The 13,769-nt window shown below is 50.4% G+C and overlaps 1 protein-coding gene across 1 annotated transcript in view; it reads left to right on the plus strand.

The window, feature by feature from the left end:
- COL9A2 (collagen type IX alpha 2 chain) overlaps nucleotides 1-6,100 on the plus strand; it is an 18,379-nt gene extending 12,279 nt beyond the window's left edge. Inside the window, exons 21-32 of the mRNA XM_023518687.1 lie at nucleotides 502-555; nucleotides 1,124-1,177; nucleotides 1,436-1,489; nucleotides 1,575-1,646; nucleotides 1,900-1,935; nucleotides 2,025-2,069; nucleotides 2,159-2,191; nucleotides 2,325-2,471; nucleotides 2,738-2,792; nucleotides 3,178-3,366; nucleotides 4,502-4,579; nucleotides 5,270-6,100. Coding sequence (XP_023374455.1) covers nucleotides 502-555; nucleotides 1,124-1,177; nucleotides 1,436-1,489; nucleotides 1,575-1,646; nucleotides 1,900-1,935; nucleotides 2,025-2,069; nucleotides 2,159-2,191; nucleotides 2,325-2,471; nucleotides 2,738-2,792; nucleotides 3,178-3,366; nucleotides 4,502-4,579; nucleotides 5,270-5,469 — 1,017 coding nt within the window. The 3' untranslated portion in view covers nucleotides 5,470-6,100. The remainder of the gene's footprint in view (nucleotides 1-501; nucleotides 556-1,123; nucleotides 1,178-1,435; nucleotides 1,490-1,574; nucleotides 1,647-1,899; nucleotides 1,936-2,024; nucleotides 2,070-2,158; nucleotides 2,192-2,324; nucleotides 2,472-2,737; nucleotides 2,793-3,177; nucleotides 3,367-4,501; nucleotides 4,580-5,269) is intronic.
- The last annotated feature ends 7,669 nt before the right edge of the window (nucleotides 6,101-13,769 follow it).

Genomic DNA, 13,769 nt, shown 5'->3' on the forward strand with positions numbered 1-13,769 from the left:
GTTGGAGGTTGCTGTGAGCTGTAATGCCTTGGCACTCTACCCAGGGGGACAGCTTGAGGCTCTGTCTCAAAAAAAAAAAAAAATTATTTTGAAAGAAATTCAAAGCACAGTAAGAATATTATTTTTTTTACTGTATTTTTTTGATCAATATGATTTAAGTGTGCCGTGAAAAAAAAGGTTGAAAAACATTGGCTTAAAGACTGCAAGGCTCAGGCCTCACCTAAGTCTCAGAGGCTCAGTCTGAACACAAGTCCCTTGGGCCTAACCACCTCCCTTCTGCCACCCTCCAATGACTCTCCCCTGGCTCAGTGAAGACAGGATGGCTTTAAACCTGGAGGAAAAACCAGCAGGAAATCAGTGGAGCCCAGAGGACTTAACCAAGAACTTCCCTACCCGACTCTTTTGGTTCCAGCCTGTTTAGGGCTTATTGAGCTTCTTTCCCAAAGGCCAAAGCTCTGACTGGGCTTCCCAAACTGACCTGAGAATTGCGTTTTCCTACAGGGTGAGCCAGGCCGGCAGGGCCTCCCTGGATTCCCTGGTCCCCCAGGGAAGGAGGTAAGTGTGCCCTCCACTGACACAAGAGTTCCTGTAGGCCTGAGGGCCCTGCCTCAGTGCAGGGCCTGGGTGAAGCTATGGGTGGAGCCCTAAACTAGGGAGTGGTCTGGGTTAGTCTGGGCTCTACCCTGACCCACAGACTCAGGGAAGCTCTTTCACCTCTTGGTTTCCTGTTTCCCCTATGTACAATGCTATCAGGGTGGGGACTAGTTCTGGCAGGTGTGACCTTCCCAGACAGCCAAACTGACAGGGGCTGAAAAGCCAGCTCGCAGAGCATCCATTCATTTATTCATTCTATAAACAATCACCAAATGCCCAAGTGTGCTGGACGCGGAGATAGGCATTGTCTCCTACTCACATGGAGGGTACAGCTTACTGGAAGAGACAGACATGAAATAAAGTATCACATGGTTACTAACTAAAATTGTGTCGGGTCCTATGAAGGAAAAGTAGGGAGAGTCTGGGGACGCTTCCCTGACAAAATGAATGGGTGGAGAGAGGTTAGCGAGGTGTGGAAAAGAGGGTTTCACCTGACCTACTGCTTATGCCCAATTTCTCCTTCCTCTAGGGAGAGCCAGGGCCTCGAGGAGAAATTGGTCCCCGGGGCATCATGGGGCAGAAGGTAAGTGCTGCATGATAGCGCTTTCCTGGGGGACCTGTAGCACCTGGCACCATCGGATCCACCCCTTGCCCAGCCCTCTCCCAACCTGTGAGAGGCCTCTCCAGGCAAGGTCTCAGTTTACACATCTGTGAAGTGGAGCAAAAGACCCCCTCCTGTAACAGCAGGAATGGAGGGCACCTTGCCAGTGCAGGTCTGGGGCCTGGCTGAGAGAGGCTGCTCCTACTGATAGCTGGTTGTGACTTTCTCTGTCTATTTCAGGGTGACCAGGGTGAGAGGGGGCCAGTGGGTCCGCCAGGCCCTCAAGGACAACAGGTGAGTGCAGGCCAGCTGAGATAGTGGTAGGAAGCATATCCCAGTATCTCATTTGATTTAATCCGCTGGTTTACTTTCTCCTCAGGGCCCCAAGGGGGAGCAGGGCCCCCCCGGAATTCCAGGGCCCCAAGGCTTGCCAGGCATCAAGGGAGACAAGGTGCCAAAGCAGGGGGGATGGAAAATTCCTGGGATACCCTAAGGGGGAAATGGGATCGGCTGAGCTCAGATCCTTCTAGAGCTCTCCAAACTGCCAGATCCCAGGGCTCTGGTCTGGTGGGATGGAGCTAGAGAGAGGGGTGTGGCTAGGAGCTGGCGGTGGGAGTGGTAGTGGTGGCGGTGGGGACGACACGTAGGCTCTTCCTTCTTGGGGAGGGGAAATCGCCAAGCTTCTCATTCCCGGCTTTCTCCAGGGTTCCCCAGGGAAGACCGGGCCCCGTGGAGGAGTGGTGAGTCCCAGCGCCCCTCTTCGGGGTCAGCCTTGTCTTTTCACGTCCCGCTGCCTTTGCGCGACTGACCCACGGTTCTCTCTCTGCAGGGCGATCCGGGTGTGGCCGGACTCCCCGGAGAGAAGGGTGAGAAGGTGAGCACGCATCGTGGGGGCAAGTGGGGTGCAGCAGCAGGGCCCTGGGGTCCCCACCATTTACTGATCGCGGCTCTTCATGCCTGCAGGGAGAGTCTGGAGAGCCAGGGCCCAAGGGACAGGTGAGTTTCACCCCGCCCAAAGCGGCGATCTTCCTTTCTGGGGTTCTCTGAGATTGCCTCGGTCCCGGCCCCGCCCACTTGGCCGGCCGGTTGCCTTCTCACCCGGCTCTGCGCCCAACCCGCTCCCCCGCAGCAAGGAGTCCGCGGAGAACCCGGCTATACCGGCCCCAGCGGGGATGCGGGCGCTCCAGGGGTGCAGGGCTACCCTGGGCTTCCTGGCCCTCGAGGACTGGCTGGAGACCGAGGCGTGCCGGGACAGCCCGGAAGACAGGGCCTGGCGGTGAGTTGGGCCCCAGGGCAGGGGCATTCTCCTAGGTAGATCTCTTTGGGGGCGCGCCTTATTCCTCAAAGGCTAGGAGTTCCTAGAAGCTCACTGGCTGCCCTGAGGGTGGTTCCAAGCCCAGATCAGAGAGAATGGGTGTGAGTGCAGCAGGAGGGATTAGGAAACATCCTTCCAGGAAGAAGATAAGAAGGGGCGTATTGGGGGTGCAGGAGTGGTCAGCCCTTATAGCCAGGGGCCTCTTCCTGAAAGGCTTCTACTTTCAGGGCCGAGATCCCAGTGACCAGCACATCGTGGATGTGGTGCTGAAGATGATGCAAGGTAGAGGGGTAGCAATCCCAGCACCCCCCCCTTGGGAGACCCCCCAGGAGAATTGCTTGAGGCAGGAGGTGGAGACCAAGCTGAGCAACATCGCCCCACCCCACCCCACCCCCCCACCCGTCCACTACAGGGCATCAACCACCCTCCAGGAGCCTCTCTGTGAGGGTCTGGAGTCCTGGATGCTCACTCCAGCTCTGCATCCAAGGAGCCTTGGATGAGTCAGTCACCTTTGACCTTTGCAAATAAAGCCCAAGGGAAGGGGGCCTAAAGTGCTTTTCTGTCTGCAAACCTAGGGGGTCAGAAGCCATCAAGATGCTCTGCCCTTCCTAGTGTTACTGAGCTGACACCCACCTCACAGACCTTGCTCTCTTCCTCCCTCCCCCAGAACAACTGGCAGAGATAGCTGTGAGTGCCAAGCGAGAAGCCCTGGGTGCTGCAGGGATGATGGGCCCCCCAGGCCCCCCTGGGCCTCCTGGGTACCCAGGCAAGCAGGGACCCCATGGGCATCCTGGTCCTCGGGGCATTCCTGGCATCATTGGAGCTGTGGGCCAGATTGGCAACACTGGGCCAAAGGGTGAGCACTGTTCTCCCGTGGGAGTGGGAGATAGGCACAGGGATTGGGCCTAGACCACCCCAGGGGCCTCAGGCTGTCTGACTGCTCAACCTCCTCTTTTCCCCACTTTTCACCATTCCCCTTCCTGGGATGACCTATAGACACTTCCTCCATTCCCTCTGCCAAGCTTTCCAGGAGACACCCCCAGGGTTTCTCTCTCAGCAGCAAAGTGATAAGACAATGCACTATTTTATAACTTGGGTTTTTTTTTCCCCCAATTTACTTAGTGGCACCCCATAAACATCTTCTCATGTCTCTAGAGATGGAGGGGGCAGATGACCAAAAGAGTAAAGCAAGCAGGGTCTAGAGCCATCTGGATTCTGGCACTTTATCTTTGTAACACACATTGTCTATTCATTTCCCTGGGCCTCGGGCAGCACCTGTGGCTCAGTGGGTAGGGCACCGGCCCCATTTACCAACGGTGGCGGGTTCAAACCTGCTCTGGCCAAACTGCAACAAAGAATAGCCGGGCATTGTGGCAGGCACCTGTAGCCTCAGCTACTAGGGAGGCTGAGGCAAGAGAATTGCCTAAGCCCAGGAGTTGGAGGTTGCTGTGAGCTGTGACGCCACAGTACTCTACCAAGGGCAATAAAGTGAGACTCTGTCTCCAAAAAAAAAAAAAAATTTCTCTGGGCCTAAGACTTACCATCTGTAAAATGGGGATATTAATAGTATCAACCTTAGTGTACTAGTAAGGATTAATTTAGAGGTAATTTATATGGAGTTCTTCTTAATTTGCTGCTTAGTACACAGTAAATTCTAGATAGATAGTTAAACACTTTTCTGTAATAACTTTATTGATTGCATAATGTTTTATCCTTTGTCTGGACCTTCCTTTATTTAACCAGCCCTTCAGGATCATTTCCGACTTCATAAACTAGCACAAAACAGGAATAATTATGTGTGAAACAGAAATTAAATAGCATTATGATTTAAGAAAACATAGAAACCCAGCCAGAAACTGCAAAAAAAAAAAAATAATAAAAATAAATAAATAAAAACACAGATTCTGAAAAAAAAAAAAATAAAGAAATTAAATAGCAAAGTAGGAAAAGCATTTTCCAATTCTGAAAAAGACTTTCTTTTTGGTCTCTAGGAAAACGTGGAGAGAAGGGTGATCGAGGTGAAGTGGGACGCGGGCACCCTGGGATGCCTGGGCCCCCAGGGATCCCAGGTAAGACCTTGGCCTTGGCTTGGCGCCTATAGCTCAACCGGCTAAGGCGCCAGCCATGTACACCTAAGGTGGCGGGTTCAAATCCCCAGCCCGGGCCCGCCAAACAACAATGATGGCTGCAACCAAAAAATAGCCGGGCGTTGCGGCGGGCACCTGTGGTCCCAGCTACTTGGGAGGCAGAGGCAGGAGACTCGCTAGAGCCCAAGAGTTGGAGGTTGCTGTGAGCTGTAACGCCATGGCACTCTACCCAGGGGGACAGCTTGAGGCTCTGTCTCAAAAAAAAAAAGACCTTGGCCTTGCCCAGCTATAGTTCTGTTCCTCAGCTTAGGGATTAATGACTCACAGTCACCTGGGTCTCTTCCATGGAGGCCTCATACTCAGTCAGCTTAGCCCTAGATGCCCAGCATCTGAATCCCTCTAGAGCTGGAGTCCCTGGGTGGGTCCCAGCTGGGAAGTGTGAGCTGTAGTCTGCGGACTTCCTGGAAGGGACCACCATCTCTTCGTGGAGGGAAGGAAGGGACATTTGCTTCCAAGACTCACTGATTGGGAGTTGGGAGTAATGGACACTCTCTGTGCCTGGAGCAAGGTCCCTTCTTCCTGTGGTGTCCTTGGCTTCATTTTCCCCACGTTAACAATTCTAGGGCTGACACAGGGGGAACCTCTGATGTGTTGATTCCCTTCCTTTCTCAGGACTCCCTGGCAGGCCTGGCCAGGCAATCAATGGCAAAGATGGAGACCGAGGGTCCCCAGGTGCTCCAGGAGAGGCAGGTCGACCTGGCCTGCCAGGCCCTGTGGGGCTGCCTGGCTTCTGTGAGCCTGCAGCCTGCCTTGGAGCTTCAGCCTATGCCTCTGCCCGACTTACGGAACCCGGATCCATCAAAGGGCCTTGACCATCAGGCCAGGAACGGAGCACAGTGGCATCCTGGGGTGGAAGGACGAGGTCCCCTCTGGGTGGACATGCACCTCATCCATAAGCCCAGGAAATTAATTTTCCTGGGACGTTCTGTTTGGGACCCAAGAGATGCGATGGAAAGGAATTCTAAAACTCGGGGGAAGGGGAAGTGGGGCACTGTAGTGAAAAGGTGAGGGCAACAGGGTAAGTGTCACTGAAGAGTCAAGCTCCAGAGGGAGTGGGGTGGCTTCCCTTCCCGGAGCGCCACTCAGCTGTTACCAAACACTGTCTCCTTAACCTGCATCTTTTTCTCCACTGGCCATCTTGTCCTTGGGGCAGGTGGACTGAGGTCTCTGCTGGTTGCTGATCCTGTTCTCCCTCTCTGGACTTACTGGCTGGCTGCTGATGGGTGACAACCCTGAGGTAGACATCCTTAAGCCAGCCCCACTGCTTCCTTCCTGCTCCTGAGTATTTAAACATCCCTGTCCCTTTCCTTTCTGGCATAACTTCCCCTGCTGCCGCTACCCTTATGCCTTCTCCCCAGATTCACCGGAGCCTTTCTGTAAATAAAAGCCCCCAACTTGGGTACAAACCAGGATGTGGATTGTTGGGCTTCATTCATTTCTTATAGACTGGGAGTGGGAGGTGGTTGCCGGGCCTGCACTGCTTGGGCAGGATGGTCAGGGCTTGGCGGGGTGGGGGGTATGGTAGGGAGCATATTCCTCTGGGCATATGAACTGCAAGCATTTGGATGGCATGGCATGTTCTAGGAATATCTGTGGGAAGCTGGGAGTAGAGGCAGACGGGGGCCTGTTGTGTTACTTTGGGGGAATCCTCTTCAAGCCTTTGCACAGATGCGGCAAGAACTTGACTATGTCCTGCTTCTCTCAGCAGAGCAAACCTAGTGTCTCGCCAAGGGCCTGTGACCTGGAAGGTCCTCTGTGAGTTTTGGTGCCCACTGTGTGCTAGCCCTGGGCAAGAGCTGGTAGTGAAAGAATGGAAGACCTGGCTCTTGCTTTCCAGGGGATTCCAGGCCCATGAGAAAGATAGACAGGGACCTAGATGATAAAAATGTAGGGGAGACCGGCTCAGATTTGATCTGTAGCCTCCGGGGGCTCCTGATCCATCACTTTGATGGCTAGTGAGTAGCTTTTGGAATTCAGGGAGTGAACCAATTTCTTTGCTCCATTATTGATTTGGGTCTTTCTTACCCCCAAATGAAGCATTCTGCCAGCCCCTCTTGGAGGCACAGGACTCCAGCCTGAGGCCCAACCTCATGCTGAAGCCTAAGCCCATCCCACACCTTACCACTAACTTGGGTCTATGTCCCCATCTATGTCAGAATGCTCTCAGCCTTCTCCCCCCTCATTAGCCTATACTTTCTCCTTTCTCCCCAAACTCATTTACCAATAGTGACATCTCAGCCCCCTCACCCCAGATTGGGGGCTGAGATGTCACTGAAGTGGGGAAGCACTGAGAGCCACCAAGGTGGCTTCACCCTCTGCTGCTTGGGGAAATCCTGAGCTACAGCATCCCCACACCCCCAGCAGGCCCCCCTGCTGCTGTGATTGCCAGGGAAGCCCAGAGAACACACAGAATCCAGGGCTCAGCAGGGGAAGGGCAGAGGATGGAGCTGCAGAAGGCAGTGGAGGGCAGCCCTAGGCAGCTCTCAGCACTGCATACCTGGTAGGAAGGAAGCGTTGCTCCCTCTCTAGGCTGGATCAGCCACTTGGTGCCAGAGCCTGAAATCTTGTGCTTAGAGAGCCAGTTTCCTACTTGAAGTTTCCCCAGGTGCTGGCCATAGGGCCTTTTCCTCGTTCCTTTCTGCAACTTACCCTGAGATGGTCCACTGGAGGGCTTCACTTACCACAAAGATGTGACTCACAAATCTCAGGCCGAGTTCCACCTCATTCCTTACAACTCAGGCACTTGAAGGGGCTGAAAGAGGGCAATTTCCTAAGGCCCAGTGGCTGGGGGCCTTTGTAAGGTCTCCTGGTGGATGAATTTCACTTACTATAATCTCACTTACTATAATCTCACTATAATTTTACTTACTATAATCTCACTTACTATAATTTCACTTACTATAATCTCACTTACTGTAATTTCACTTACTATAATTTCACTTACTATAATCTCACTTACTGTAATTTCACTTACTATAATTTCACTTACTATAATTTTACTTACTATAATCTCACTTAGTATAATCTCATTTACTATAACTTCACTTACTATGATCTCCAAGTCTTTCACACACCTCTCTGACCTCACCTCCATGCTTGGGCCTGGTACATTGCACTCCAGCCATGCCCCCTCTGCTGTTCCTCAAACATGCCACACTGCACACATGCTTAGAATGCTCTTTCCCAAAATAGTACCACTGCCAGTGACCTCACTTCCAATCTTTACTCAAAAGTAACCTCATTCCTACCCTGATGCTCCAGATAACCATCCTGCACTGTATTATTTCTCTTTAGCCATTAGTACTATAAGCTCCACTAAGGCAGAAAACTTAGGTTTCTCTTGTTTGCTGTTCTGTTCTTTAGCACATAAAACAGAGCCTGGCACATAGCAGATGTTCAACAATATGTTCAGGACCCCACCAATCGGGAAGGAAGGGATGTGTGTGGCTGAGGTGGGTTCCAAGATGGCCTGAAGTGTCCCCAACATTATTCCTATTTCTAAGAATAGGGATCTGCTCTTTGACAACTGATTCTCGGGAGACAGGTCTAGAGCCACAAACATGAAGCAGAAACTCACTCCCCTGTTTGCCATTCAGAAACAGGGGATGTAGGAGGCTTACCAGAAAGGGCACTGCAGGAAGATAGCCCGGCCCCCTCATGGAGGTGGACACGGACACAGCTCCCCTAGAGAGCAGCAAAGGAGAGGCCCACACCTGCCCCTGCTGACTCCTCTTTTCAAACTTTTTCTTTTTAATTTTAATTTTAATTTTATTTATTTTGAGACAGTTTCACTGTGTCGCCCTGGGTAGAGTGCCATGCTATCACAACTCACAGCAACCTCCAACTCTTGGGCTTAAGCGATTCTCTTGCCTCAGCCTCCCAAGTGACTGGGACTACAGGTGCCCACTACAACGTCCGGCTATTTTTTTGTTGCAGTTGTTTAGCTGGCCTGGGTGAGGTTCGAACCCACCACCCTCAGTGTATGTGGCTGGCACTATAACCACTGTGCTATGGGCACCAAGCCAACCTCTTTTTCATCTCAATGGCCACTAGTTAATTCTGTGCTTATTTACATCACAGCAATTATGGTGAATTGTTAACATCATCAAGTATTGAGCTCTTATTATTATCAGGTACTATGCTGAACACCCTGCAATCATCTCATTCTATCCCTACAATAAACTTGTAAAACAGGTATTATCCACATTTGTCACATTAAAAAAATAAAATACTAGGAATACTAGGCTTGGCACCTGTGGCTCAGTGGCTAGGGTGTAAGCCACATACATCGGAGCTAGTGAGTTTGAATCCAGCCTGGGCCTGCCAAACAACAACGACAACTTCAATCAAAAAATAGTTGGGCGCTGTGGCAGGCACCCATAGTCTCAGCTACTTGGGAGCCTGAGGCACGAGAATCACCTGAGCCCAAGAGTTTAAGGTTGTTGTGAGCTGTGATGCCACAGCACTCTACTGAGGGTAACAAAGTGAAACTCTGTCTCAAAAAAATAAATAAATAAAATAAAATACTAGATCACAGGTGCTCAGGGAGGCTGAGGAAGGAGGATTGGTTGAGCTTCAGAGACCAGCCCGAAGAAGACCAAGACCCTCACTCTACTAAAAATAGAAAAATTAGCTGGGCATTGTGGTGGTTGCCTGTAGTCCCAGCTACTTAGGAGGCTGAGGCAAGAGGATCACTTGAGCCTGGGAGTTTGCAGTTGCTATGAGCTAGGCTAATAACACAGCACTCTAGCTTGGGCAACAGAGTGAGATTCTGTCTCAAAACAAGAGGGGCTCTTGGGGCTCAGTGAGTAGGGTGCCGGCCCCATATACGGAGGGTGGTGGGTTCGAACCCTGCCCTGGCCAAACTGCAACAAAAAATAGCCAGGCATTGTGGTGGGTGCCTGTAGTCCCAGCTACTTGGGAGGCTGAGGCAAGAGAATTGCGTAAGCCCAAGAGCTGGAGGCTGCTGTGGGCTGTGACGCCACGGCACTCTACCAAGGGTGACAAAGTGAGACTGTCTCCAAAACAAAACAAAACACAACAAAATCCCACTTCCACCTCTGGGTATCATTCCAAATTTTTGCTCCATATTATGGGAAGAAAGGGTTGTCTATTTTGGCTTCTAGCTTACCACACTGTTCTCCGATTTCTTTGCCAATTTCTCATCTCCCCAATATGTGAAAAACCAACTCAGTCCTTGGAAGGCAGCTTTTTCTCTCGCTCCTCTGATGACCTTAGTTTCATGGCTTTAAACTCCATCTATGCATCACCAGTCCAGACCTCCCTGCTTCACTTCATTCGTTTGTCTCCCCTTAGGTGTCCAGTAGGCATCTCAAATTTAACATGTCTCCAACTGAACTCTGGCAATTCCCCTCCAAACCCCTGCCCTCTGTAGCCTTCCCTAGTTAATGGCAACTCCATCCTTTCCTTTACTTAAGCCAGGTACACTGGCATCATCCTCCACTCCCACTTTTTTTCTTGCATACCCATTCAATCCATCAGCATATCCTTTGAAATGTATCCAGAATCCAACCACTTCTCCCTGCCTTCCTACCACCACTCCAGTCTAGCACCATTCACTATTTCTTGCAGGAAGGATGGCAAGTACCTGCCAATTAGTCTCCTTTGCTCCTCAACATAACAAGCTGGTATGTTTTATGATCTAACTTCAGTCAGATCATGTCACTCCTTGGCCCAAGATACTCCAATGGCTTCCTACCATACTCAAGAAAAAGTCTTAGTTCTTAACAAGGGCCCCTGTGCAATTTGTCTCCCTGCCTTTATCTCCCACTACTGCCCCTAGCATACCCCACTGCAGCCACCCACCCATCTGGTTTTTCTCTTTTTTTTTTGAGACAGAGCCTCAAGCTGTCGCCCTGGGTAGAGTGCTGTGGCATCACAGCTCACAACAACCTCCAACTCCTGGGCTCAAGCGAGTCTCCTGCCCCCACCTCCCAAGTAGCTGGGATTACAGGCGCCTGCCACAACGCCCGGCTATTTTTTGGTTGCAACCATCATTGTTGTTTGGCAGGCCTGGGCTGGATTTGAACCCGCCAGCTCAAGTGTACGTGGCTGGTGCCTTAGCCGCTTGAGCCACAGGCGCCAAGCCCAGAGTCTCATTCTGTTGCACTGGGTAGAATGGCATGGCATTAGACTAGCTCACAGCAATCTCAAATTCCTGGATTCAAGTGATCCTCCTGCCTCAGGCTCCCAAGTAGCTGGGACTACAGTCATAATGCCCAGATAATTTTTCTATTTTTAGTAGAGAGGGAGTCTTGCTCTTGCTCAGGCTGGTCTCAAACTCTTGAGCTCATGCAATCCACCCACCTCGGCCTCCCAGAGTGCTAGGATTACAGGCATAAGCCACTGCACCTGGCTGTGACCATTCTGTTTATTTATTAATTTTTTGAGACAGACTCTTACTATGTCACCCTTTGTAGAGTGCCGTGGCATCACAGTGCACAGCAAGCTCAAACTCTTGGGCTTAACCAATTCTCTTGCCTCAGCCTCCCAAGTAGCTGGGACTATAGGTGACCACCACAATGCCTGGCTATTTTTTTGTTGCAGTTGTCATTGTTGTTTAGCTGGCCCGGGCCAGGTTTGAACCCACCACCCTTGGTGTATGTGGCTGGTGCTGTAACCACTGTGCTAGGGGCGCCAAATCTGGCCATTCTGTTTAAAATGGCACCTCCTTTCTGCCCTCCACACAAACACTTGGGCGGCGCCTGCTGCTCAGTGAGTAGGGCACCGGCCCCATATACAGAAGGTGGTGGGTTCAAACCAGGCCCTGGCGAAACTGCAACAAAATAATAGCTGGGTATTGTGGCAGGCACCTGTAGTCCCAGCTTCTCAGGAGGATGAGGCAAGAGAATCTCCTAAGCCCAGGAGCTGGAGGTTGCTATGAGCTATGATGCCACTGCACTCTACCAAGGGCAATAAAGTGAGACTCTGTCTCTAAAAAACAAACAGACAAACAAACAAAAAAACGTATCACTGGCTGAACACAGTGCCTTATACCTGTAAGCCTAGCATTCTGGGAGGCCAAGGCAGGTGGATTCCTTCAGCTCAGGAGTTTGAGATCAGCCTGAGCAATAGCAAGACCCATCTCTATTAAAAACAGAAAAATGGAGGCAAGGGCAGTGCCTGTGGCTCAAGGAGTAGGGCACCAGTCCCATATGCTGGAGGTGGCAGGGTCAAACCCAGCCCTGGCCAAAAAAGTGCAAAAAAAAAAAAAAAAGAAAGAAAAATGGAGGCAAGAGGATCTCTCAAGCCCTAGAGTATAGGCAAAATGCCTATATGCCTCTGGCCAAAAAAGCCGTTTGAGAGAAAGCAGTGAAAAGACTTAGTGCAGGCATACTTGTAAGAAACTGAGGCAGAATCCCATGTGGCCAGGTTGGTTGTGAGCCTCACATGACCAAAGTTTTGGCTGGAACAGCATTTCTAGACTGTGTTAAGGAATTAAGGTTGACTATAAGGCCAATGAACAAGCCCTTTGGAAAACTGGCCAGATACCCATCAGTAACCTTTCCTGATTTGTGGTAAGTGATTAAAGTCGCTTGCTGACAGGTCTGGGAATGGAAATGTGCTTGGGGACCTCAAGAGAAGAGGAATTTACCCACTGCATACAGGTATCTAATGGCACAGATGAAACTTGGGCTCATGAAAGGCTCTTGAGAAGTCCAGCCTGAGAATTCCTTATAAAAGGCTCCAGCAAAAACCCTCTGACTTAAGGCCTACATGGAAGCAGAGGCTTGCACACAAATTCCTGTATGCCCAAGAAGTTTCTCTATGCTTTGCTTAAAGATCCGAAGTAACAGCCTCCAAATAGCAAGGTCAGCAAGGCCAGGTAGTCACTCTACCTTGTTCCTCCCTAGCCTCAGGAACTGTCAGATAAGAACAAAGAAGTAAGGGCTAACAACATGTTTTCCATTAAAATTGAGTTATGTTGATAGGGTTATGTGGGGGTTTTTTTGGTTTTTTTTTTTTTTTGAGGCAAAGCCTCAAGCTGTCTCCCTGGGTAGAGTGCCATGGCATCACAGATCACAGCAACCTCCAACTCCTGGGCTCAAGTGAGTCTCCTGCCTCAGCCTCCCAAGTAGCTGGGACCACAGATGCCCACCACAATGCCCGGCTATTTTTTGGTTGCAGCCGTCATTGTTGTTTGGTGGGCCCGGGCTGGATTCGAACCCACCACCTTAGGTGTATGTGGCTGGCGCCTCAGCCACTTGAGCCACAGGCGCCGAGCCGATAGGGTTATGTTAAAAGGTGTATGTTGAGTGGATTATCAGATGTCACATTATGTTTAATTGGATCAATGAGGTCATTACTGTATATACAAAATTCCCTATATAAGCCAACTGTAAATAAAGAAGTTCGCCATTTGCCTGAGCGAGGAGATGGTCACCTTTATTTAAAACACAATTTCAATAACCATGCTTATTTTCCACGACATTGCTTTTCCGTGAGACCCTTACGGCAACGCTAGAGTTTGCCATGGAACTCTACTCAGGGCGTCAGAGTGAGACTCTGTCTCAGAAAAAAAGAAAATGTATCGCTATTTATTTTTTTGAAATACAGCCTCAAGTTGTACCCCTGGGTACAGTGCGGTGGCATCACAGCTCACAGCAACCTCCAGCTCCTGGGCTTCCCAAGTAGCTGGAACTACAGGCGCCCACCACAACATCTGGCTATTTTTCGGTTCTCATTACTGTTTGGCAGGCTTGGGCTGGATTTGAACCCGCCAACTCTGATGTATGTGGCTGGCACCTTAGCTGCTTGAGCAACAAACGCCGAGCCTTAATATTTAATATGATTTGGTTGTCTGTCTCCCCCATAATAGAATATAAATTCCATGAGATAGTGGATTTTTGTTGCTGGTTTACTAATGTATTCCTTAGTACCTAGAGAGAGCTTGGAACAGAGCAGGGATTAATGGAGAAATGTAAGGTCAAATTTCTTACCCAAATCCCTACCAGTAAATGCTACATAATAGGATAATGGAAACTTGGGTCTCTCTCTTTTTTTTTTTGAGACAGAGTTTCAAGCTGTTGCCCTGGGTAGAGTGCCATGACATCATAGCTCACAGCAACCTCAAACTCTTGGGCTTAAGTGA

This window comes from Otolemur garnettii, unplaced genomic scaffold (assembly GCF_000181295.1).
Source record: "Otolemur garnettii isolate 467f Iridium unplaced genomic scaffold, OtoGar3 scaffold00144, whole genome shotgun sequence".
NCBI classification, from domain to species: Eukaryota; Metazoa; Chordata; class Mammalia; order Primates; family Galagidae; genus Otolemur; species Otolemur garnettii.